Source organism: Lepidothrix coronata, unplaced genomic scaffold (genome assembly GCF_001604755.1).
Source record: "Lepidothrix coronata isolate B3197 unplaced genomic scaffold, Lepidothrix_coronata-1.0 Scaffold323, whole genome shotgun sequence".
Taxonomy (NCBI): Eukaryota; Metazoa; Chordata; class Aves; order Passeriformes; family Pipridae; genus Lepidothrix; species Lepidothrix coronata.
In genome coordinates, this window is record NW_016690503.1 from 134,795 (window position 1) to 161,444 (window position 26,650).

A 26,650-nucleotide genomic window follows, 5' to 3' on the forward strand; every position below is an offset into this window, starting at 1 on the left:
AGCCAGACTAATCTGCTGTACAACTACCCTTGGGGCAATGCACTTTTCTCCTGGTCTCTGCCCTCCCTGCATGAGCAGCTTTCCAAAAAGATGGAGGATGTTAGCAACATGTCCTACCATGCAGCAATAACAAAAATCCCAACAAAACCCATCCACAAACCTAAACACCTACCAGAAAGGGGATGGGAGAAGCCAGGCTACAAGGAAATAGTCAGAATTGTGTTTCCTCGCGACATTTAATTAGGATTGTTTGGAGTTCTTTGATACAGATTAGTTTGGGGATTTAAGTTCAAAAAATAATTTATGTTAAATCTTCTTCCTTTTCCAGTCACTGCAGGCTTTTTAAAAGCACTGAGTCATTGCTATCACAGTCTTGGAGAGAAAGCTGTTCACTTGTTTTCTGTTCAATTTAGAAGGGAACAAGACTTTGTTTAACCTCCAAAAAATGAATGTTATATTGGAAAGGCTCCAGTTGCTCTCTGCCAAGCCTATGTATCAATGGGTGGTTTTCTTTATAATCTCAGTGATCATACACGTCACACCCCTATGGCAAGTTTGCTCTGGAACTAAGGGTGTCGTTCCACAGTTGCAGAATCTGGCTGTCCCTGCTCAGCAAGGGGCAGTACACAACAGCTGAAAACAGAAAATGGGAAAGGGGAAAACACTAAGAAGATGTGGGGGGAAAGGCTTACAATTTTGGTTTATTTCTGCACGTGCAATTAATGAAAGTAACTGAAAGCTTTAATTCTGTGTAAAAAATGCACTGTGCACATTCAGAAGAGGCTTGGGGGAGTTTAACAGTTACTAAACAAAAAAAAGATTGCATAAATAACCTGCTAGTTAACGTCATGCCCCAAGGGAACTGGGCGTTACCTCCAGAGCCTTTGTCTTTTCATCCTCTGCTTTCCTGTGCTGACGCTGTTGTTCCTCAAACCAACCTCGGAGCTCAGATTCCTTCAGCTGTTCAGCCTGCAAGTCTCCAAGTGCAGCTGCCAAATCCTTTCCTTTCTTTTCCAGTTCAAAACTGTCAAGTTCAAAATGACATATCTGTGTTCAGAACAAAACATCCTTCACCAGCAACTGCCAACATGACATTTTGGGTTGTTTTCTCTGAGTTGGTCTATTGACTTGTTTCTTCAAGGTGGCCTCTGCTCTTTCTAAAGAGAGTCAGTTTTCAAGTCACAACTATTTAGCATCTGAAATCATTTACCTCCCTGCAAGCCAAGCTAGAAGAATTGCTCTATTTAGTAACAACTAAGATAGGGAGAAGTTATTTGTCCTGGCAGAGCAAAGCTGTTGTCCTGTGAGAGGAAAGAAAAACATTGGCATACACTAGGAAGGGAGTGGGGAAGGAAACATACCCAGGGATGACAGAAGCTAGTAAAGAAAACATATCCCAGAAAAGTGAGAGAGGTTAGTTTTCCTCCCTATGTTTCCAAGTGTTAAGCCATTTGTGTGTCCAATTACTACAAAGCTCTCTCAGACCTGCTGATAAATCAAATAAATTAATAAATCTACTTCTCACCGTAACTGATTTATTTCCCTCTGAAGCTCTTCCAGGGATTTCTGCAACCTTTCATTCTCTTGCTTACTTTCATGAAGTGCTGATTTCAGGGCTGCTTTTTCTTGGTTCAGGAGATCACATGTTCCAGAGGCTCTTTTCTGCTCTTCGGAGAGAGTGCTCTGCAAGTCACTTACAATAGATTTTTCCTGCTGAAGCTTATATTCCAATAATTCAACTAGGACAAGAAAACATTAACACTTACTTACATTATAGATAAATTGACAATATTATGTCACACTAATTCAAATTGGGGGGAGGGGGGGAAATCAGCTGTATTAAAGTGTTCTTGTCTGGAGAATTAATTTCTTTCAAAACATGAAAGGAAAGATGCACAAACACACTGCAGCTCTGCTGCTAATGGACCAAGCAAAGCGAGCACAACATCAAAGCTGGGTGAGACTATGACTCTATGATTGTGATATACTGTAAGTAACCTGTTACTAATGGGTTCTAAACCCCAAGCAAACCTATCCACTTACAGACCTATTTTATGACACGAGTCACTAAATAAAACCTATCTTTTGCCAGCTCTGTTCAGTACTAGAAACAACTTTCCCCAAATTTGGAGGTTGTCATTTGATAAGTATTTAAAAAAAAATGAATGTACCTATGTCTGCAGTATTATGTAATGTAAATATGTTTATTGTAAACAAAACTAGCAATAAACTTGTGGATTTCCAGAGAATTCCCTCTATTGGACAGTGCATGTGTTGGTATCAATAAGTTTTTAAGTGGCTGAATGCTGAATGATAGTAAAGGAAAAAGCAAAAACAAGGAAAAAGCAGTGCTTTGCTTTGAAGAGATATGTTTATTTGATCAAGGACACTTGCATTTGGTTTCTTTATTATCTAAAGGGAACCTGCAGTGAACCTGCAGGCTTGCTTATTTAGTCAGGCACATGGTTTAGGGGTGGGCTTGGCAGTGTTAAGTTTATGACTGGACTCCACGACCTTAAAGGTCTTATCCCACCTAAATGATTCTGTGATTCCATACTAGCAAACATATATATAAACAATTTCCTGAAAACAAACAGGGGTATTTTACTGTCCTTGCTGGGTTTTTTCCTGTATGCACTACTTGCATACAGGCTTCTATTGCTTCAGGCTATTTTAAAGTTTCATAGAATCATAGAATCATAGATTCAGCTGGGTTGGAAGGGACCTTCAAGATCATCAAGTCCAACCCTTAATCCACTACCGCTGCGGTCACTAGACCATGGCACTGATGCCACATCCAGTCTCATCTTAAAAACCTCCAGGGATGCAGAATTCACCACTTCCCTGGGCAGCCCATTCCAACGGCTGACCCCCCTCTCTGTAAAGAAATTCTTTCTAATATCTAAAGTAAACCTACCCTGGCACAGCTTAAGATCGAGCCCTCTTGTCTTATTGATAGTTGCCTGGGAAAAGAGACCAACTCCCACCTGGCTCCCCCCTCCTGTCAGGGAGTTGCAGAGAGTGAGGAGGTCTCCCCTGAGCCTCCTCTTCTCCAGGCTGAACAGCCCCAGCTCCCTCAGCCTCTCCTCATAGGACTTGTGCTCCAGTCCCTTCACCAGCCTTGTTGCCCTTCCCTGGACCTGCTCCAGCCCCTCCATGTCCTTCCTGAACTGAGGGGCCCAGAACTGGACACAGCACTCCAGGGGTGGCCTCACCAGTGCTGAGTCCAGGGGAAGAATCACTTCCTCGGACCTGTTGGCCACACTGTTCCTGATCCAGGCCAGGATCCATTGGCCTTCTTGGCCACCTGGGCACACTGCTGGATCCTGTTCAGCTTCCTGTCAATCCAAACTCCCAGGTCCCTCTCTGTCTGGCTTTCTCTTTGCTTTTCACAGATTTGTCTTTACTACTGATATTAGAAAGAAAAATCCCTTCCTCTGCTCACATGGTAGCAACCTGAGTGCATTACTAAAACTGAAGAACTGTACGGCACCTGCTTCTTTGCAAAACATCTTTTTTTTTGCTTTTTACCTTCAAGGCAAAAAGGAACTGAGGCAGAAGTCAGAAAGAACTGATGCAGCAGACAGATAATAAGAGTTACCTTTCCTCCGAAGGTGGTGCTCCTGTTTGTTCCCGTGATCTTCTGCATTGGTGAGAGTTTCCTGTAGCTGCTGGAGCTTCTCCTGGTTCTGCAGGTGTGTCATGCGGAGCTGAGCTCGGAGGTCCTGGATTTCCGAGAGCAAGCTATTCCGGTCCGAGGAGAAAAGGTGCTCTACAACCATCTGCCTCTGCTCCTCCTGGAAACAAACCAAGGCCTGTTCAATCCACAAGGCTATTTCCATGTGTTCTGCAAAGATAAACTCTAAGGAAAGGGTTCCAGCAGCAGTACAGGTTTTATACAAAAGCACTGTATAAAGTTTATGCTTCATATTAACTCAAATGTTAACGTTATGTAAGAAAACCCCCACTTCACTTGCTTTACATTGTTTAATACATAACAGTTACTACAGACTATCTGACCACAACCTAAAAACTAAATATTATCGACAAAAAAAATCCCAGATTCGGAATTAGTTCGATATATATCCTTGGCAAGAGAGGTCTGTGAAGCTCTAGATAAATGGGAGGGAAGGAAAGAATTCTATCAAATATTTCTTACTCGCTATTCCAGTCTTTCTGGAGTCAGTTAAAATAACCAATAGGCTTTGTAGCACAATGTGCAAAGTCTGGGAAAAATGGTATGAAAGCAGAGACTCTAAAAGCCTACTGATCCCACTCCATCTGTTTTAATACACAAGATAAGATTTAACAACAGAAGCAATAAAAAAAAAAGAAAACAAAACACAACTTTAAAAGAAATAATAGGGAATAAAGAAGTGATTTATGGGCAGAACACTTTAAGAGATTTTCTTACTTGCTGTTTCATTATATACTCCAGTTTTTCCATTAATGAACCTGCATCACCAGATGCAGGATTGGAGAAGTGAGACTTCAAATCAATTTGCAACACGCTTCTCTCCTTCTCAAACACGCTCTGTACTGCTTGCAGAAGCTCTCCTCTCCAGTCAGCAGCAACACCTGAAGTTTCCTGTTAAAATAATTCTTTTTTAAATGGCATCTCTCTCAATCTCTAACCCAGTGTCTTTCATACCTTTACTGTGTAAGAGTATACCTGTTAACTTAAGCAGACCAAAAGTGTTTAAAGAGTACTTTTCGAATCTTAGAAGGGAAAAGAGTCCCTTACTCCTAACACACACACACAAACCTCATAACAACATACATTTCTATATATAAAAAACCAGGTTACCCTGTTTTAAAGGATATTTGGTTGCCATACCTTGTCTCCTCTCTCTGCCACCTTGCCAAGGTAATCCCTCAGGGACTGTATAGCATCCAGCAGGGCTAAGCCCTCCTTCTGCCAGCCCTCCACCGCCGCTTGGGTCTGAGGAACGTCCTTCAGCTCCCTGAAACCAAAGGGATGTTCTGACAAAGCCAATATTTTGCGGCTCTCCTCGTATACCATCTTCAGCACAGCCTGAGAAGGTAAAAAAAAAACAAAACAAACAAACAAACCAGAAATGGAAACAGGCATCAGCATCCTGGGAGAGTGTAAGAACAGAATGGGACAGCACTACAAAAATAAGGTGGCTGTGTACATCAACACGCTAATATGCAATTAAGCATAAGTTATTAATATACAATTATGCCAGAGGGCTGTACTTTCACTGTGTTGTTTCTGAACTATTTAGCTAACCTTCCTGGGAATAAATGAAATTCTGTCAAGTCTGAAGCCACGTAGCTAAACCACCAGAAAACTGAGTTATGTATTTAGACAACTTTGGCTTAATTTAGCCAATTATGTACAAATAACATCTCCCAAAATAATCAGTTTTAATAATTTACACAGTGGAAATTGTTGCCTCTGACACTGTCAGGCCAAATAATATATTTTAAATAAATTCCCTCTTCGCAAACTATTACATCATGCACAGATGTTTCCTGGCCTCTTTTCAAGGAAGGTCACTGGAGATCTAGGTCCTTTTCTTACACACATCTCATTAGAAATATGCCAGCTTCCATGTGAAGCTGTTCCTCACTGCTACTCACTTCAACAACAACAACAACATAGAGTACTTTTCTTTAACTCTTGATATTCTTTCCTTGCACTTATTTGAATGACTTAACTTTTGAACCAACTTGAGTTGCTTTTCCATCACTGGAACCAAAATAGTGATTACTTCAAGAACCAATAGAACCTTTAGCGAACAACAACATCAGAAGCACAAGTAAAGTGTTTAAACAAAACATTTAGTACTGGAATATGCACTCAGATCTTACAGCCAGTAAAGTCTAGATTGATGATCCATAAAAGAAACTAAATAAAAAAATAAATCTGTTAATTAAGGTAAAATAAAATTCACTCTTCTAGGACGTCTCTGAGACTACGCTTTAGAGAATTATTGGTTTTTTAGATACAGAATCATAGAATGGTTTTCAGTTAGAAGGGACCTTTAAAGACAATATCTAGTCCACCTCCCCTGCCACGGGCACGGGGGACATCTTCTATTAGTTCAGTTTGCTCAAAGCCCCATCCAACCTAATTTTGAATGCTTCTAGGGATCTACCACCTCCCTGCACAAACTGTGCCAGTGCCCCACGGCCCTCACTGGGTGCTTCAGTGCCTCTCAGTAAGGAATCTCCAATTAATAAACACCTTATGTGCTTTTCTGGTAGCACTGGTTCTAATGCCAGCGGGTGGTTGCACCAGCTTTGCATGGTTGGCTTTTCCTGGATCACTCCAGTTACTCCACATGCTCTTCCTTCTCCAACCCTAGAACATCATGTCTGTTATGAAGGGCCCCTGCAGAGGGCAGGGGAAGGTTCCTCCTTCTGACTTGAGTAGCGATGAAGGCCCAGTTCCTTCATCCTGGGAGTTTTGTGTCAGTCAGCTGAAGTTAGTTTGAATTCAGGCTTGCCTTGCCCCTGCACTGCCTTACTGCACTGCACAAATCTTCCTACACTGTGCTGAGCAAGCTGCAAGAACCTGCTAAGTGTATTAGGAGGCAGCACTCACTTTCTAGGAAGTGTATTTCTTCTAGTTTCTTATTACTCAAGAACTCACTATAACCTACTGCACTTATCAGCCTCATAGGTGAGAATTTCTCCCTTTCCACAGCTGGAATTTTTGGAATGGCTGAGAGCTTGTTCAGCTTGTTCACCAAACCAAAGAATGCCAGGCACACACTTTCCTCAGCTTTGCCTTTCTGTCTAGAGTGAGCACTCACTACTGCTCAGTCTTCTGTGTATTCCTCATGCTCCTTGAACTGACTCTGAAATATCCCTCCACACCTCGCAAAGGTGTTTCCACAGCTCTCCATCACATCAGAATGACAAGAACAGGCAGGGCAGTATGATCTCAGCTAGCTATGGTTGCCCCTGAAACAGCTTTCTATGAAGCCTCCAAGACAAACCCATAAAACAGATCAACCAGCCCTTGAACCACCACATTCTGAAACATCACCAGTGCTGTCCTAGCAAAACTAGTTCAGCTGCAGCAAGCACAAGCAAATGCCAGTAATTTTGCCACAAGAGATGAAAAATGACTCAAGAACCATAACCAACTCAAAGTTTAAAGCATTGCAGGGCAGTTTTCAGCCTAAATGTAGCAGCCAACTCCCTTTCCTGTTAGCACTTCATTTTCGCCGTCCAGTTTTAATCTGCTGCTCTGCTTGTATTAATCATACATTACCTTCAGCTGTGGTGAAAGTACTTCCTTCTCTTTCATTGATTCCATAATATCTGGGAATGCTCCACGGTACCGCAGATAAGCCATGACACTGGCATCTAGGTGGTCTGATGTTTGGAGCTCCTGCTTTAGTTTAGCTGCCAAACTTGAGCTGGTATCTGAAGGAACAGACAACCCCCCCACGCCCACAAGTTTTATAAATATGAAAAGAACCTGAAACCAGAACAACCACTTGCAAAATAACCATGATAGCTTCTCCCAGTCTGAATGCAGGGTCAGATCAAGTTGGTTGGTTAAGATTTTAACTAACTTAAACAAGTTAAAAGGCAAGAAGTTGTGTTTAGCACCAGAGAAAAGTGTTGTAGTTAAAAATCAGGACTCAAGCCCCCTGCCCCCTTTTCAGTATATAAAGATGAGAAGGTAAAAGCAGGCACAAATATACAAATGTTTCTAAACAAAGAACACCCTGCCAGAGGCACAGCTTTCCAATAAGAGACCTAAAAGAAAATGGGAGAAAGAGGAAAAACAATGTTTTTATAATAAAGTTAACATATGGTGAATCTACAAAGTTAAACTTACTGCTGCCACATCCACTGCTCATCACAGATGCTCTTGATCTTACATCATCTTGTAAATCAGAAGGGGTTAAAGTCAGATTATCAGCCTCTCTCATCTGCTTGGAAATAGAATTTTCACATTTATTTAGTTTTCTGAGTCCAGCTGTTGTTTTCTGCATTCATGATAACTTTGTTACTAGTGCAGATCTTAGCAAATGCCTACTTGATCATAATATTAGAAATGGCAAATACCACGATGAATGCAACCCTGGTGCTCTCTGGAAGCCATTCCATCTCAATTTTTCCCTCTTCTAACAGTCTTAAGAAACAGACATGTATTTATATTTAATTGCCCCTCAAAAGCAAGGCACAAAAATATACAACTGAAAATAAATTTTCTTAAGTACAGACTTTATCTTCCTGTGAAATTACAGGATATAGACAATATATAAATATATATATATACACATACATAATATATAAAATATTTCCATTAAAAAAAAATCCCTTTATTCTCCAATTTTGAAAGAGACTCTGCTAACACTCAACAACAGATATTTGTAAGTGGGGAGCTGTTTCAGTACACTGAGTACTGTGGTAGCAAAGGGTTTACAGGTTTTAGCTCAATTCTGGCACATGAAGTGTTATCACACTTTATCAAGTTGATAAACTTTATCAAGTTTATCAGTTATTATCACAGTAAGAGAGGAATTAACAACATTACTGGACCCACCCCCAACACTGTGTAGGTTTCTACTCCTTGGAGCCAATGGCCCATCAAGGATCCCAGGGGGACAGAGCTGAGCAGTCTTGTTTAATAAGAATTAAACCAGACTTGAAATAACACTTACCAAAATCTTCTTCCGCATGTCTTCGTCATCATCGACAGAATAGGTGCTTTCAGAGAAAGCTGGAGATTTTCTGTCTACTCCCACCCCTGCATCCCCACTACCATTGTCAGCCAGCCTAGAATATCCCAGTGACACAGAATTATCTCCTTGCAGGGATGACCTTGTGTGCATAATTTCAAAATTCGTGTTTTCAACCTCTGAAAAGGGCGTCAGGTGAAGCACTGGTTGAAGTTCCATGCTTGAATCTTGTTTTCTCATGATTTCAGGCGAGCCCCAGGAACACATACTTGCAACTAAATTCTGAAAGTCTTTTGAAATGTCTTTGTCTGTGTCCAAATTGTGCTTTGGAGAGTCAGGCGTTTGATGAATTTCCAGCATTTGCTGGCAATGCTTTTTCAAATCTTGATCCTCTTCAGAGCTGTAGATCACGTCCAACTCCTGAAGCAAGATGTTTTCTTGTGATTGCTTAATCTGAGCTTTTGGATCTGTGCTGTGAGTTGTCAAGTCAAACAGAACTTCATCTTTTTCCTACAATGAAATAACACATATTAATTGTTTAATGGAATTTGAATATGATTTTACAAGCTGAGAAATGTGTTTAAAAAAGATCTTTTAAAATTGGGTGATTTTTTTTCCTTCAGGCGCTCCATCTAAGTAATTTTAAGCTAAAATTTTGACCTCTTAAATTCTGTGGCTGAATCTAAATGATGCACTATTTGAGAAGATATTTTAGTTTATTTTAAATCTGTCAACATGGAAATTTAATTTCATCCTCCATACCTCTTACATTGTCAGATATAGTGAATAATTGTTTTCTCTCTCGTCTTAGACCATCACCTTAATCCTTTTGTGTTAATCATCCCTCTTAGCTAAGTCCTGGCCTATTTTAAGCCTAGTGCTGGCTGCAAGTACTTCCCTCTTCTCACTGCTCCTCCAGCTTTCATTTTACTACATTTCCTGGTTTTCACACTGTCTCCACTGTTGAACCCAAGAATAACAGTATGAGGGTTCTTTGCTCCTCTAAGAATGCTGCCAATATTGTACTTTTTCCAATACTGGGATGAGCATATCCATAGGAAAAAGTCTATTGTAATGAATGCTTGAAGACACAATAGTTTACTTATTTTGACTCAACATTCTCCAACTTTGATGACCATCCCTCCTCAGCCTACTTTAAAACTCTTAGCACTTAAACTATGGAAATACATAATACTGACATATAGACATCAATTAAACGTTTCAGAATCTGAGTTTCTACTCGAAAAATTATTTTTAAATCATTTAACTGCCCTCAGAATTCCAGCGAAGCTTTATGTCCCTCAAAATTTTGCCAGCTCTCTCTTCACTGAACCCTAAGTTACTTGTGTTCCTTAAACAATCCCTACCTGTATAAGCAACATGGTCCAGTAGCCATCAGACAGAAGTCTGCTGCCTTGTACAGACACATTCAGGGGTCTGAAGTATATCAGTCTGCATAGGTCACTCAACACTCTTCCCACCTGTTTCCTTTTCCTGAGGGATTTCTGGGACAGACCCCGAATGTACAGTATCGCCTAGGCAAATGGCACTGATGCAAACTAGAACTTCTAGGCAGATAAAAATACAAGCACCAGGAATGGTCACATTTTGCACAGCTACACTCTTCGTTCCGCTTCAAGAATTAACACGTCATTTTACATGGTACTTATCCTATAATTTCTTTAAATAAGTCAACTACCTTGAATGTTTATATCCATATCATACTGCCAATCAGGACCCCCAAAATCCACATAAGCACTCAAACTCTTTTTTCATACAAGCCCTCTTACTAACACTTATCACCTCTATAAGCCAGCCTTAAAAGATGGTAAGTCAATGCATGACAGCTCTTTGAAAAAAGGGTCACCTGGGTCCTACTGCTCTCTAAAACTGAGTGATTTGAGTTTAATAAGATCAGGTTATTTGGAGCAAATGGTTCTAGGAAAGATTCAGAATAATTACAAGAAAGAGTCACAGATTTCTAAAACAAACAAACAAACAAACAAAAACAAACAACAAAAAAGGAGACAAAGTATTTTCAGGTAGTTCTCCAATACAGCCATAAAGGATGGCAAACAGTCTTGGTAGGTCAGGGTGGGTTGACCTTGGTTGGCTTGCAGATGCCCACCCAGCTGCGCTCTCAGTCTCCCTCCTCAACAGATCAGGAGGGAAAAAATACGATGGAAAGAGCTCATGGATGGAGAAAAAGAAAGGGATATCACCTACTAACTACTCTCACAGGCAAAACAGATTGTACTTGAGGAATACGTATTTAATCTATTGCCACTCAAATGCAGCTGGATGGCAAGAAACAAAGACAAATACTGAAAGAGCTCCCTCCCACCTTTTCTCCCAGGCTTGCTCATTGATCCCAAACTCCTCTTGCTTCTACCTCTGCTCTAGCATGGTCTTTTCCGTGGGCTCTTTCTCACACTTTTTTCCCCCCCTTACTCCTCACTGCCTGTCCAGCATTTTGGTCTCTGAAATATGAGTTTCAGGCAGTGCCTGAAAAAATATACATATATGGATAGTGGGCTTGGCTGTGTCCTGTGGTGGACATAGCTGTGCCCAGCATGGAGCAGCCCTGGGCCCCCTGCAGCTCCCCCACTGCCATCTCCTTGTAATCTACACCCAAAACATACCTTAGGATCCAGGGTCAAAACCACACCCAGCTCAGAAAAGCTGGATAAGGTTTCTGTGGGTGCTTGCCCTATTCTTAGCCCTTCCAGGCATCCATTTGTAGCTATTGCTGGAGAAAGGACAGAGACAGACAGACCCTTCAACTGACTCACCACAGCCATCCTTATGTCACAGTATTCACCTTCTCCCTTTCTTACAGCACACAGAAGGATCAACTGTAAGTCTTTATACAACAAAAAAATACTATTAAGAAACAAATCATATACCAGTTTAGCAGTAGGGGAAGCCAGTACTGGGAATGACTGATCATTATTTGCTTCCAGTTCTTCTAATTCCTCCATTCCCTTTTTAAGGACTACTCCTTTTCTTTCTCTCTGGCAGAATGGCTTGAGAAAGTTAGTCCCTTTGTGACCTAGTTGCTCCTTTAGCTGGTGTGACTCCAACTGGGAAACTTCAGCTCTTTCCGATCGTAAGGCTTCAAGCTCTTTCAAATGGGCCTTGATTTGATCTTTCAGTTTTGCAGTGCTACCTTGTAGTTCCTTGATTTCTCTCAAATAAGCTACTTCTTTCTGATTCAGTGCTTGCACCTGGAAATCCAGTCTAGAAACTTCTAATTGAAGACTATAAACATCTTGTGCCTGACTTGCATCTTTCTTTTCCAACTCAGTTTGTAGCTCTGCTGCCTTTTCTGTTAAATACTGCAGCTCAGTGGTGTCAGCTTCTCTTTGATCCGCCATTGTCTTAATCTGCATCTCCTTCTCTAGAATATTTGCTTCCTTTTCTCTCACGGTATCTTCAAGTTCTTGAACTCGAGATTCAGTTATCTTTGTTTCAACCTCTCTCTGAGACAAACGTGTTTGGGAAAGGCTGTATTCTTCCTGAAGCGCCTCGTGCTGGATTCTCAGAGAGGCTAGCTCTGCAACATACTGCTCTGATGACTCTCGCAACTGTTGGCATTTTTTCTCCAGAATTTCCACTTCCATTTTGAACTGCAGTTCCTTCTCTTCCAGTTGCTGCTGCAGAGTTTGTCTAGCAGCTGAGACAAGCTCCAGTTCCTCCTGAAGTTCTCTCACTTTGGAGAGTAGTGATGCACTGCTTCTGTTTGGATCAGGATCATCCTGACAATCCACCAGTCCCTTCTTCAACTCATTCTGAAGGTTTTCCACTGGCTTTCCCAATGCAACCTGATAGAAGTCATCTTGGTTGTCACTATCTTCATGACAAACTGGTCCAAACTGTGCCAGTTCTTTTTGAAGCTTCTCAATTACTCCATGGAGTTGCTCTACCTCTTCATCCTTGTCCTTACGCAGCCTCTCCTGGTCAACGCGAAGGTGCTCGACCAGTGATTTGAGTTCTTCAATTTCAGATTTTTGGTCTTCCACAACCTAAGCAAAAGGATAATGACTGAATATTACTGCATGTAGACACAATTACTGTTGCACATAGAGTTTACATTTTTCTTCTGAATCACACGTTCAACACCAGGAAGAACTTCACGCTTCAGCTGGTAGCTACTCAAAATAACCTCTACTTTCCTAAGAGAGTTATCAAACATTTCATTTACCATAAGATTCTGCTCACCTTGCTTCCCCCCAAAAATCAAGCAATGAACATACAGTAAGCACTCTTACTTTATTCTCCAGAGCATTCTGTAGCTCGAGCTGGAGTCTCTTCATCTGCTCATTCAAGTGATCGATTTCTTGATTCTTTTCTTTAAGTAGTGCTTGTGGGAATGACAAAGCTGAGGAATCATTAATACCCAGGTTCTGACTTTGCTTCACATGAAGTTTTGTTAGATCCTCCTGTCCAGGAAAAGCAATAATCTCATTAGAAAGGACTGACTTCCTCTCTCAACCTAATGGCAGAACAGAACTAGGGGCTTTATTTAAACATTCTCCTCTGTACTATAACATTGAAGAACTCAGGAACACAACTACAGCTATTTTATTTGAGTTTGTACCACCAGATTAGACTGCCACAACCCAGAAAGTTACCCAAGCTTCTGATTTAAATCAAATGTAAAAGATAATGCTACAAGTATGAATCTAGAATATTGGTGGGCTTTGGTTCCAAAATACCCAGCATTAGTCTTGTAACAGTAATGCAATATTCCCCTGGCAAGAGAAACAAATCAATTATCTGTTTACAACATCAGGAGATGATGACTATAACACTGAAGATAGAAGGTTTCTGACATTTTAGCCAGTGCACGCTAGAGCTAAGGAAACCTACCTTCAAGTGTGCATTCTCTACCTGAAGCTGGCTGATGCTGGAAGTGCTAAGGTTTTTTTGTATCTCTAACTGCAAGTTCAGCTGCAATATCTCCTCGTTTTTGCTGCTCAAGTTATCTTTATATTGGTGTAGTTGGTCTAGCAAGCTTGCAATCTAAAAAAAAAAGAAGAAAATGCATAGTTGTTTCAATTAAGTCCTCTTATTTAAGTAGAAAAGATAAAAGTTCATTCATTGTCTTACTTAATGACAACAAGTAACTTCAGCAATTTCTGTGATTTAAACTCTAATCAACCTGAACTAATGGAATACCTGAGACATAAAAACAGAGTGAGAAATTTGTGTTCCGGCTCCGCATCTGTAAAACCGAAGTACTGCAAAGGTGGGTTTCCATTTTCTTAAAAAAAAAAAAAAAAAAAAAATCTAACTGCTCACATGAGATATGTTAACCTGTACTGTGAACAGCCAAGGCTTGACTGATGTAGCTTGCAGTAACAATAGGAGACATATTAGCATTGGATGTGCAACTTAATCACAAGCAGTTAACATAAACACCATTCTCCTCCTCCCAGAAGACAAAAATTAGCATTGAAGTGCCAATCCCAGTAAGAGACATCAAACAGATGAGTCAATAACCACATATTCCTGTGTTTGAAAGAGCAGTGGAAGCAGTGTGATTTTGCCATCCACAGGTTTTATCATCTCTTGCCATAATGGGCAGCAAGGTATAGGGGCTTTGGGAATCTGACTATTGAAGTTAAACTTCATAAGAGACATGGAAATCCCATCTGTAAGAAATCAATTTTTATTATCTTACTGCTCTTGAAAGAATGGTGTACAATTGACTGGAGGATCATCCCATTTTTCTTCTTTGCACATCCTGAACTGGACCGGATGTTTCTATATCATAGATATTATAATAATTATGTAATAATAATAATAATGTAAACATACAGCAGGGTTTTGTATGCATCTGTGCATGCAAATCCAATAGAAGTTCCAAATAATGTGACAAGAGCTATCCCTCATTCTCAAAGTCAAACAAAAAACTGTCTACCTTCTGCTCCACTTCAACTTTGGAAGGAAAGGGAAATCAGTTTACAACTGATACTGATCAGTCTCAAAGGTGATGAGAACCATCACAAGACAGTTTCCAGTGGGAAAGGAGATGAATACAAAACAAAGTAAGAAAAAGGAAGGTTAGTTAAGGCCAAAGCACAGAGAATTCTGGGTAAGAAGGCACATTTATTAATGCATTAAATCATTCGGGTTTTGAATGAATTAAATTCCCAGCTATAAGTGTGTACAAAATATTTATGCAATTACGAGAGCAACTCAAGAGTCTGCAGGACTCTACTAAAGCTCTCACCTCTCTCTCCTTGGCCTGAAGTGCTTCCTGCTCTGCCTGTAGCTGCTCCTTCAGCACAGGGGCAGAACTGCCATCCACTGGCACTCGGTGCCTTGCTTCATCCAGCTTAGACTGCAGAGCAGAGATCTGGATCAGGTTATTGTACTGCTGTTGTTGCAATGCCTCTTTATCCTGAAAAAAAAAAATAAAAAAAATTCATGTTAGAATTAATTGCTGTCAATATAGAAACCTTCCTAACCAGAACAATGCTGCCAAAACACTTCAGCGTCCCTGACAAACCCAGTACAGGAAAAGCACATAATCTCAACAGCCTATAAAGAAATAGGAATTCAAAACAATTCAATGTGTTAGCTCACTGAAGTTTTACTCCTTTATTTTTTCTAATAAAAAAAAAAAAAACTTGCCAACAGCAGCACCACAGTCTCCATCCAATCCAAGGCAGACAGAAAATGAATGGGTATGGCTTTTGTATGTGTGGATAAAACCACAGAAAGGCTTAAGCTGGGAAAGGTCTCTAGAGCTCCTTGGTCCAGCATCTGACTCAAAGGAGAACCAACTTGGCTCTGCTCAGGGCATTCTGACACGGCAGAGGCATCACTGCCACTCTGAGCCCCCTTTTTCAATGTCTGGCTGCCCCCAGTAGGACCCCTTCACCCTACCACTGAATTGGGATTCCCCCTGTTGCAGTTTACACTCATATCTTCTCATCCTTTCACCATGCACCTCCAAGTCTGACTCCACCTTCTCTATAACCTCCTATTATGTGATTGTGGGCAAAAAGATCTCTACAAAGCTCCCAACAATACTCAACCAAGGAAAACTGTTGGCAGGAAACTGAACGTTTACTTTAAGATGGTAGAAAAAAAAGTTACTCAAATATTTGGTCAAAGACAAATACTTTTGCTAAATGGAATGTAATTCTTAACTCTAAGCTGTGATTAAATCTGCAGTAGTAACAAAACACTAAAAACTTCAGATCATGGTGAACAGATCTGGCTTTAAAGACACAGAGCAAGAAGGGCTACATATTAAGATAATATGACTTTAGACACAGGGACTTATGAAGACCCTCAGTGTTTAATATTCAGTAACATCACCTTCTCAGAAACTTCCAGACAAGCACAAGAGCAGCTCTGAACCACACAAGCGTGACAACTATTAAAAGCAAGCTCCACAGTAAGACTTGGAGTAAGTCTTATTAGTAGCATATAAGCATACACTACTTACAAGTAGTACATAAGTTTCTATAGTGGACTTGGAGTATGTAAAACCAGAGTTTATTTAAAACTGTGGCTGTGATACCTGCCATTAATACACCAGTTTAACTGGGTGTGGGGAGTCACAAGCACCACCAATAACCCCTACAAAGCCACTGCCACGTAATGCCAACCCCACTTCAATAAGGATTTAAAAATTACTTGTTTCAGTTCAGTTTCCACTTTCTTCATTTTCTGCAGCTGTTTTTCCAATGAATGTACAGTATTGGAGACCTCAGCACCACTGCACTTCAGCTCTTGGATCTGTGCCACCAGTTTTTCTATCTCTTTATCACGAGCTGTAATTTCCTGGTGTTTTCGCTCCTTTTCTAATAACAGCTTATTGTAATCATCCATCTTCTCCTTTAGTTCTGCTTGCAAAGATTCTACCTATACAGAAATCACAGTGTACATACATTCAGGCAATATAACAAACCTTCAATTGGAAGCAAGAGCGACTTCATGTCAAAGCAGTGGAGGTTTACTACAGTCTAAAGAAGTGCTAAAATCCCAGGTGAAAATAAAACTAGACGTGGACAGAAGGGATGAAAAAGTAAAAGTAACTTTCTGAAATCTTGTTTTCCAAAGGCAGCAGCTCTTAGGTAGACATTTGATTACTCTCTCTTAATATTTGCAGTATTCTCACAAAATACTAGATGAAGGCATGCTCTCAAAGGAGCCTTGTGGTGTGGGGGGGGGTTGTTTTAAGATGAAAAAAAAAACGCCAAGACTACATGAATTATTATGAACAGCATTAGATTTATTTCTGTAACCTCAGAACCCTCTTCCAATTTTCCAAGGAATTCCTATTTAAAGGAAGAACCGAAAGACAAATATGCAATGTAACATACCCAATGCCTACAAATCAGAGAGATTCCCAGGAGTCACCATAGGACAGGTACTTCTTTTTCCAAAAATTATTTAAATACGAAGAGGATACCAATTTTGAATTTGAGCTCACTGAGATCCAACCAAACACAGCTGCAGGAAAACAGTCATTCATTCATCCCAGTAATCAAGGTGAAGGCAAAGCTAGGAGCTTTGGGGAGGGGTGTGTGTGACAGAATCTACCTCAAGGTGTGATAAAGTCATTAAGCACATTGAAAGCAAGCTCAGGCAGGAAAGCAGTTGGAAAGGAGAAATAACCTGGTCAACACCAATGAGCAAGGAAGATGAGACTTCACAAAATAAATGCTTTGTTCATCAGTAAGTGTCTGAATTGATGCAAATCCCCACTTGGGCATTATAAAATAAAAATTCTTTGCATTAAGACAGAACTTTATGTCTTCAAAGTATTATACAGATACTACTAAAGCAGCAAAACACGCTCTAGCCAAATAGAGAAAAAGAGTCAATAAGTATGGAGAGTGTCAGAGGCTGGTTAAGAAAACCAAAAGTGATTAACATCATATTTTCAACTGCTTACAGGCACATAAACATTTCCTTAACTATGTATGTATCTTACTGTCTTCTCATCTCATCAGCATCTGACCAACTGTTAAGCATAACACAGTTAAGGCCTTACAGTAAAGCTTTTGGGTATAGAAAAATATTCTAGAAGTCTAACCTTTCTAATGCTATAAAATTTTGACAACAGAATCCCAAAACTATGACACTTCAGACATAAAAAGTGTGATTTTAACACCACGTTGCTAGGAAGGTGGTATTGCAATCCTGTAGCTAAGGAAAGAAACACTTCACAACCTTCACCCTCACGGAGCACACTGCAGCTCCCAAATACCAGCCAGCACTCTTTCCCCAAAATAATCCCACTCCCACATACCTCGAGCCCAGTGAACAGCAGAGAGGGCAACTGTGAGCTTGTTACAGCTTCTACATGCAGGAATTAGCAGTTCACTTGAACTGGTGTGGTTTGCAGCGAGTTAAGCACTTCCTGATGTTACAGCTGCATTAAACAACCAAACAAATCCTGACGTTTCCTTTTTGGCATGGAATGCCTGCATTCCTCACCCTACCTACAAATGTCACTTGCTTAGTTACCATCCTAGTGTGTCCTTTCTCCAAGTTAAGTTTTCATCCTTTCTGAAAAGGGGTTGCAAAGCTAGAGCAGTTAATTTTTTCAGCCACGCCCTCCAGCATGGAAAATTCGCTCTATCAAAGATGCAGTTGCTCTTACAAGCTTTTCTAACACTGAGGTACACAATTCCATAAACTATACATAAATAAACAGATAGAAATGTAACTAAGTAGTCTACACATTGAAGTTTTGGTAAGCACCAGGTCACAAAAAAGCTGAAGGTTAAGGCACAGTATCACCACCATTCCAGTATCTTTGTTCCATATACTCCAAACCTCAACTTCTCCTTTCATGACAAAAAGCTCTGGTACAGTGAATAACTGCCTGTAATACCTTTGAGCAATAAGCCACGAGAACAAACTATTTATGCAAAGGAAATTAAACTGAAAGCAGTTCCTCATTCCCTGAAAGAATTCTGCCACCCTAAAACCTGTAGCCTTAGCTCCAAGTCATGCCTTGACATATCAAGAGGAGGAAGAAAAGCTAAAGCAGATCTAGAAAGGATTGAAAGTAAAAGGAAAGAAAAGTTAAAGAGATGTTCATGCTGTTTTCCATACCTGTAGAATCAATTCATAGTTCTGTATAATGTTCATTTATGTGAAAAAAACACAACCAACCAAAAAAAAAAGAAAAAGAAAAAAAAAAGAAAAAGTTAATGTTTGAAACCAAGCATCAAAAAAATGAACATGTGTAAACAAGAGCTCATTATAAACCTAAATAGGACAAGGCATGCAGACAAAGAACATCTCTATTATAACTGCTATAGCTGGAAAAAAATAAATACATTTAGAACCCAGAAGTCATCCCTCAGATGTGCTCTGTAGAGCTGAGTGTCTCTAGTGTTGTCCTCCTCGGTTCACTTAAATCAGACTCAGAGGCTGTGAAACCTTACTGTAAAGCACATACAACAGTTCTTTCCATCACCCTAACAAATGATATAAGTGCATTCTCACTGCCTAAAAGTAGTTCAGTCAGTTGGGGAAGAAAAATCTGCTCTCTGGGCAACAACAGAGGGGAAAAAAAAAAAGTCTCCCGGAGCCATATCCCCAAGAAAACACAGGTTTTGTTATTTAATTGCAGTAAACAAACTCCTTTGGTCATTAAGTGTTATTTTACTCACACTGTATTCTCTGGGCTGTCCTGAAGTCTGTGATTTTGCTGACAGTTTTAACTGTTCTTCCAGTTTCTGAATCTCCTGCTGAAAATCATCGCGTTCATGTTCCCTTTCTATAGCTTGTTCCTGTACACCCAGCCAGAGAGAAAGAAACTTGGCATTTCATTACAACATTGTGAACAAGAATGCTCTGGGGGTTGTTTTTGTGGTGAAGAAACTGTCCATTTAAAAATAATTAACACCTTCTAGTAGTCCTGAAAGCATATCTACAATTACAGAGAAGGAAAAAAACCCCACCTTTTTGACTTCGGTGTACATACAAATTACAACTATCAGTTAATAAAAAGGAAGAATTATCCTGCAATACTACAGAGAGGGAATTGAAAAAAATCAACTTTTTTATTTCTTTTATGAGACTAGAATACCAAAGTCTTAATTTCAAACAAAACTAAAAATATCCCATTTTAGGAACCACCTTCCAAGTCGCAGTCACAAACCAGGAGAAGAATTTATCACCTCCAAACCCATGGAAATGTGGTCACAGGCTCACTTACGTCCATGAACTGCCGCTGGTTTTTAAGCTGTTTTTCAAGAACTTGAATTTGCTGTTTTAATTCAGCAACCTCCAGTAACTGTGTAGCCAGGTCCTGGTTACTGTGCAGCTGTTCTTCCAGTTCCACCTCCAAAACCTTCATTTGAGAGCGTAAGTTGGAATGGTCCTTTTCTGCCTGACACTGAAGCTCTAATTTCTCCTTTGATAAAAATTCTACTTCCTTGAGTAGACCTGAACAAGAACACAAAAATAACAAAAGTTTGTCAGTGCAGGGCACAAAAATCAAATGTTTCAGATGAGATTAATTTCAGGTATTTTGGACAGCATCAAAACAAAGAAAAATATTCCTGAGATGGGCTAGAAGAGAGACAACAGGAATTCTGATGCATGACTGCTCATGGGGTCTCCAAAAGCCATCTTAATAAAGGAGGCCAGGGGTATCTGTTCTCAATCCCTAAGTGAATCCTGGTTGGAGATATTCTAGACCCTTAGAAAGCTTTCACCTTCACTCCTGGAGACCTCCTAATTCCAGAGAGCCCCATCTCACCTGATCAGGAATCCTTCAAGTTCACTCCCTAGGTCCTTGCCTTCTCAACCCCAGTTCCACACTCTTCTTGCCCCAGAGGCTCTTTCCAAACCACACCAGTCCTCAGTCCTCCCAATTCACTCCATTCCAGAGGTGCTCCATCCCCAGGTTTAAGCCCCAAACACCACTGTCAGCCACCTAATCTTTCATACCAACCCTTCCAACTGTCCCATCCTTTGCTGCCCTATCCTAAATCCTTGCCACCCTTCTTTCCCAACTCTCTTAATCGAGCCAGCCAATACAGAATTCTTGATTCCTCCACACTCTCATGCCAAGATCTTCCTTAGACATCCACTATCCAGTTTCTCCATTACTCCCTGCCTCGTGTCATGCTGGATATACTGCCCCTGCCATCTATACTGGTAAATTAGCACCCAGTCCATCTTTCCAGTGGCCACTGGTGTCCAGCCCAACCCTGAGGCCAGCTGCTATGAGAAAGCAAAGTTACTGTATTTCTCTGAACCAGAGTGGGAATTAAAACCTGCAGAAAAATCATGCTTACAGAAAATCGGTCCAGTTCTCAGATTACAAAGGGAAGAAACACCTGGGGAAAAAGATGGCACATCTACAGACTGCAAAAGCATTACCAGAAGTAGGAAAATGTATATAGTTTAAATTATTTAAGTTATCAAGAGTTAATTTATAGCTACAAACTGAATTTTCAATCAGCTGGATGCACTCAATACGCTGTTTAGGGGACCAAAACTGAGACTCTACTGTGAACGCTCACGAATCAAAGCTACTTTTATGTAAACATAGGTAAGTAAGCTGAGCATGAAAAACAGAAACCTATTTTGTATCAAAGCAAGGTCCTGCAAGAGATCATCATTTTACTTTTCAAATGTTCTATCATCACCTTAAATGTTTTCAGTCAAAGGTAAGCCTATGATCCAACAAGGACCTTAAGTGGTCATCCAGCCCTCTTTCCAGAATGGACAACCACAGCCTGCCTACAACATTTTTTTCTAGGGTTTCACTATCCACAGGTATTTAATTACATCTCTACACACTTGAAAATGAGCAACATTTCCATGTTCATGCTTAAGAAGATAAGTGTCACAGGTTTGGAATATTGCAACAATATTTACACTAAACATTGGGGAAAATGTCATCACAGTGAGGATAATGGAACAGAATGTGCAGAGTATGCGAAATCTCTGGCTCTGGAAATCAAACAGGCTGGACAAAGAGAAATAAGGAAAGTAGATTCTGGTTTGGGACAAAAGTATGGACTACATGAGCTCTTGAGGGCCACAGCAACCCCGTGATTCCAGGATTTAGTCACGCTGGTCTCACTGCAGCAACTATACTTTCTCTGCATTAAGACAATATTAAGATATACAAGTAAAAACTAAGAGGTTAATTGAGCAAATAAAAACTCAGCACACATGGAACTGTACCAGATGCTTTAACCATTGACCCGATCTGCTAAGCACCCATGGCCACCTTCTGAAACCAGCTGAAGTGGACATAAAATTGCTCCTTGGTCCCTTTGCACAGCCAATAGGAGAGCATGGCACATCCAGCTGAAGGAAACACAAACCACTTTGTTTTGCACTCACTCTACATAGCATGTTAGCCCTGCCCTCCCTTACCCATTGGTACACTGGTACTGGGCTCCTCCTGCCAGATTAAGTTTGCTTTTGGCTGCTAAATACAAGTCCCACACAGATTACAAATCTCAAAAAGCTCCCGTCCTGGTAAGTACTTCCTGTCTTTGAGAGACTGTAGTTGTGGATTACAACTACATTCCAACTACATTCCCCTCCAAGCACTCATTTTGCACATGCACAATTACCAGGAGCCATGGACTATATAAAAACAACGGGGCCACACTCTCTACCTTTTCTAGCATTGTGCTAAATAATCACAATCAATATTCATAAGTTCGTTGAGTTGTGGATGTAATTCAGGCTCTGGCAGAATGCATGGAATGAAGAGTCTCCCCCAGTTTCTCTCCCAGCCCCCTTGCAGCTGTATTGGATGTATCATATATCACACGTATCATGAGATGCAGCACAGCAAGCAGCTGAAACACACAGGAAAAAAAGCCAACAGTCTGAATTCCGTTAGGAGACAATCCCAGCCACAGCTGCACAAGAGAGGATATCTTTTGCCAAGAGCTGGGTTTTGGCAGGCTGGAGATGGGAATAATGGGAATAAAATAGCGCTCTAGTGTATTTGGTTACACGTGGTGCAGGGAGGAGGGCAAGGTCCCGTGCACACTGTTATTTGTGCACCCAGAGGAAGGTCATGGACGTAGACAGACCCTGTGAGAAAAGAACTGACATTTGGGAAAACGAGCACAGGAATTTTTCCTTCTATATCCTAAGAAACATGGCTGATGCCTTCCCTTTAGCTTCCAAAGGAACACTAGTGCTTTCTGAGGAACAAAATACTGATTAGATAACACTGAGTTACCCAGTCACAGTCACCTCCTCAGGCAGAAATGCAAGTTAATGGAAAAAAAATAATTAGGGAAACAGATTTTACCTGGAATCAGCAGTATTTAATAGAAAGCGGGTATCAGATTTTGGCAATCTCAGTAAGTGCAATCTGTTTGACCAATTTTTTGATCTTTTTTTTTTGTTTTTTTTTTTTTTTAAGCACACGTCCCCAACTGTATAAACAGAATTTCAAGCAACACAAACAGATCACCAGCTCACAGATCTGTTCCTTTGTAGACAAAACCTGCTATTTTATCAATGCTTATTCAAATCACGCAATTCCCCTTCAGCAATGCCCCAGCACACTCCTCCCCACTCCCAAAATCGTTAGCAAATGCCAAGCTCCATTCTGAGTGCATTTAATTAGCGAGGCTGTTCTACTCACGGTAGTTACTCCACATCAAAAACTGGAGGAGGCGTCAGCTTTTCAAGGAATAAGCCATGTCAACTCCAAACAAGATGATTTATATTTATCACGTTTTCCACCTACTACAAACAATTCCAAGCCAGAGGAAGAGTACTACAGATGGCTGGGGGGGGGTGGGAGAAAGGGGATGAATTTTAGGGCTCGGCACTTGCAGCAAAAGCAACTGTTCAAGTTGTAACGAGCTGCTGGCAAGAGCTGGGCTGCTGCTGCTGCTACTAGGAGAATGTCAATCCCAAAATACACTGTAACCAGCTCAGTTATACATCCCCTCTCTTTCAGAGGGCAGCAGCAAATTTCAGGACAGTGAGGTGGTCACCAAAAATAAGTTAAATAAAAATAGTGTTTGAGGGAGATCTGAATGGACAGAAGGAATAAAGATACAGTAACAGGCAAGACAGCTCAGTGCAGCTTCTTCACTCCAACAGGAATTCACCCTGCTAACTTTTTACTCACTTGAGGGTTTTGGTTTACCCAGCTCACACTCTTTGGGGGAAAAGTCTAGAAACAAGAGACAGTGAATATACAAAGAGAACACATCTATGAATATATATATGTGTGTGTAAATAAAATTAATCTAAAAACGATAAGAGATTATATTTTAAGTGGACCACAAAACAATCGTGGCAACTAAGAATGTATCAGATCTAAATGTCAGCCACTCAGGAGTTAAGTGTGCATACTTTAGTTTAGGAGAAAAAAAAATAAAAATGCCTTTTTCAATTTGGCACCTACAAATTTTACTTCAGCAATAGACTTCCAAAGTCAGTGTATAACTCCACAGATCCTTCTTGCTTATTTTGGGTTTCCTCTTTCTTCCCATAATTAATTCTGCTCTCCTCTTCTTTTTTCTGACCTACCAATCCATTCAGTTACATTTCTCTAGTCTTCCTTAGACTTCCTTCAGTTCTTGCTGTACATTTTTAGCTCACCATTTTACATCACCTCAAACACTTTTCATAACCTGCTGGGCCTATTTATTAAGTACTATTCCTCGTTGTTAAGATAAAATCAAAATTATCAATTTATTCGCACAGTGTTACAGCAACACAGCAAGAAAAAAAACAAACCACACTTGTTATTACAAACCTGAACCTTCTTTCAGTGCTACATTAGCAGCAGGTGTTCCTAGAAATTGAAATACACAGACATGTACAAGACAAGAATAGAATATTGTGATCCATTCTATCTTCTAAAATCACTAATAATCTGTATGGGATACAGATAGGGCCTACCTTTTCTTTTTGGCATAATTGCATTTCATCTTTATTATGACACAAAGCTCCTGATGATCTACACTGATTCATGTCTGTAATAGGACTAGAGCTACTACAGAAATGGTTTTACATTATAACCCTGCAAGCTTGTTGCAACATCCTTGGCCAGTCACTTCTGCATTTTCTAAGACAATCAATACTATGTTTTTGCAATTTTCACTATATAGAGGTGGAATAATCAATGCCTCAAATCTTCCTTTTATCTCCTGTCAGGGGATCTAAAGCAGGATTTGGCCCAGCAGGACTCCCCGGCACAGGTCCTGCAATCTGTCACACATTTCCATAACCCACAGTCGTACTTGTGTTCAACAACACCAAGGAACGATTTTGCATTTCCTGTGGGATATGTTACTCAATGCCACAATCATTGCTGTAAAGCAAGCACAGTCCCTGGACCAGTTTATGTTCTGCTGTCTTTCCCCTGAGGAAGAGAGCTCAGAGACAGACACAACTATTAATACTAACTTAGGTACTATGCATTTAGTACCAATATGACATGGTGTAATAATTTCAAACTAAAGAGGGTAGACTCAGACTAGATAGAAGTTAAGAAATTTTTCATGATGAGGGTGGTGAAACACTGGCAGCTTGCCCACAGTGGTGGTGGATGCCCCATCCCTGGAAACATTCAGGATCAAGTTGGACAGGGCTCTGAGCAACCTGGTCTAGTGGCTGGCAACAGGGCTGGAAGGCCTGTCCTGTGAGTAGAGGCTGAGGGTTCTGGGTTTGTCTAGGCTGGAGAAAGAGAGGCTCAGGGGTGACCTCACTGCTCCCAAAATTTCCCAAGGAGGGAATGTGGGGAGGGAGATGCTGGTATTCAGTGATAGGAGTGTGGGAATGGTTCAAAGCCACACCAGGAAAGATTCAGAGTGGACACTGGCAAGCATTTCTTTACCAAGAGGGTGGTCAAACGCTGGAACAGGCTTTCTAGAGAGGTGGTGGATGCCCCAAGCCTGTCAGTGCTCAAGAGGCATTTGGTCAATGTCCTTAATAACATGCTTTAACTTTGGGCTGACCAAAAGTCGTCAGGATGGATTGCTCTAAGTCAGTTCTAAGTGAAAATATTCTAGTCTGGTCTAGTCTAGTGGAAGATGTCTCTGGTACTATAGGAGGGTCAGACTAGATGACCTTTAAAGCATCCTTCCAACACAAATAATTCTATGATTCTATGTACAACATCAGTATTTTGATTGTACTATGCTTTAAAGGTCAAATGCAGAACCACAAGAGCAGGACAACGGCAGAGTTGAGACTCAGAGAGGCAGGCAACAGTTTTTCACTAGAAAACTGTTTCTTGCTGTCTTTATTTCTGACCTAAGCATGTTGCCCTGTGCACAACTCCCTGTTACACAGTCTGCTCAGTCAGAAAAGATCTATGCAATATAGCTGAGGGTGGCATTGTGGTGACACAGCTGAGGGTATCGTAATGTTGGCATTACCAGAAATGGAAAGCCAGTGATAAATAAAATTTATCAATAAATAAACAATAAAATTTCTACTGGAAGATGATAGAGAGAAATTCACTTACAGAAGTACTAGAAGGGCACTAAGGCTGCAAGTTCAAGAAGTCAAAACTATATAATGCCATTTAAATAATTCTCAGAGTTATCATTAAGAAGCAGCACAACCTAGTCTTGAGTTGCTTTGCAGTGCGAATCACATAACTCTGAACTTTCTCCTGTTAATCAAAAAGTTATCTTATATGTAAACCAGCTATACTACACTGAGATTCTCCAGGGTCTTTATTAAATCACTGCTGTCACTGTTAAAATATGTGCTCCTTCATTTGCAGTGTGAGTTCTCTCTTTTTGAATATTAGTAGAGTTCATCTACTATGTTGAAGAGTTTCCCCTTACACTACTCCACTTCCCTACACAAGCTCCCTGTAATTAGCTTACATCATATCACCTACTTACTTGATTACTTGCACCTACTTACCCGAATATGATTTAGTATTTCAGTGGCTCTGGCCTGCAGTGAGTCACCCTAAAAGCTTAAGATCCTTGCCTCACCTTATCCTCTGCAAGACCACTACCTCATTCAGT

General features: G+C 40.5%; 1 protein-coding gene across 12 annotated transcripts in view; it reads right to left on the minus strand.

The window, feature by feature from the left end:
- Positions 1–26,650, minus strand: part of PCNT (pericentrin) — a 78,643-nt gene that overhangs the window by 12,197 nt on the left and 39,796 nt on the right. For 3 of the 12 annotated variants that reach the window (XM_017838086.1, XM_017838083.1, XM_017838081.1), the window contains 16 exons: positions 19,873–20,102; positions 19,325–19,444; positions 18,762–18,782; positions 16,329–16,556; positions 14,911–15,081; positions 13,545–13,697; positions 12,944–13,114; positions 11,579–12,697; positions 8,655–9,182; positions 7,826–7,922; positions 7,250–7,431; positions 4,838–5,035; positions 4,415–4,588; positions 3,602–3,797; positions 1,526–1,739; positions 874–1,024 (listed from right to left, as the gene is read on the minus strand). In XM_017838086.1, coding sequence (XP_017693575.1) covers positions 874–1,024; positions 1,526–1,739; positions 3,602–3,797; positions 4,415–4,588; positions 4,838–5,035; positions 7,250–7,431; positions 7,826–7,922; positions 8,655–9,182; positions 11,579–12,697; positions 12,944–13,114; positions 13,545–13,697; positions 14,911–15,081; positions 16,329–16,556; positions 18,762–18,782; positions 19,325–19,444; positions 19,873–20,102 — 3,953 coding nt within the window. The remainder of the gene's footprint in view (positions 1–873; positions 1,025–1,525; positions 1,740–3,601; positions 3,798–4,414; positions 4,589–4,837; positions 5,036–7,249; positions 7,432–7,825; positions 7,923–8,654; positions 9,183–11,578; positions 12,698–12,943; positions 13,115–13,544; positions 13,698–14,910; positions 15,082–16,328; positions 16,557–18,761; positions 18,783–19,324; positions 19,445–19,872; positions 20,103–26,650) is intronic. The other 9 variants (XM_017838090.1, XM_017838089.1, XM_017838088.1 and 6 more) reach the window with 5 other exon arrangements.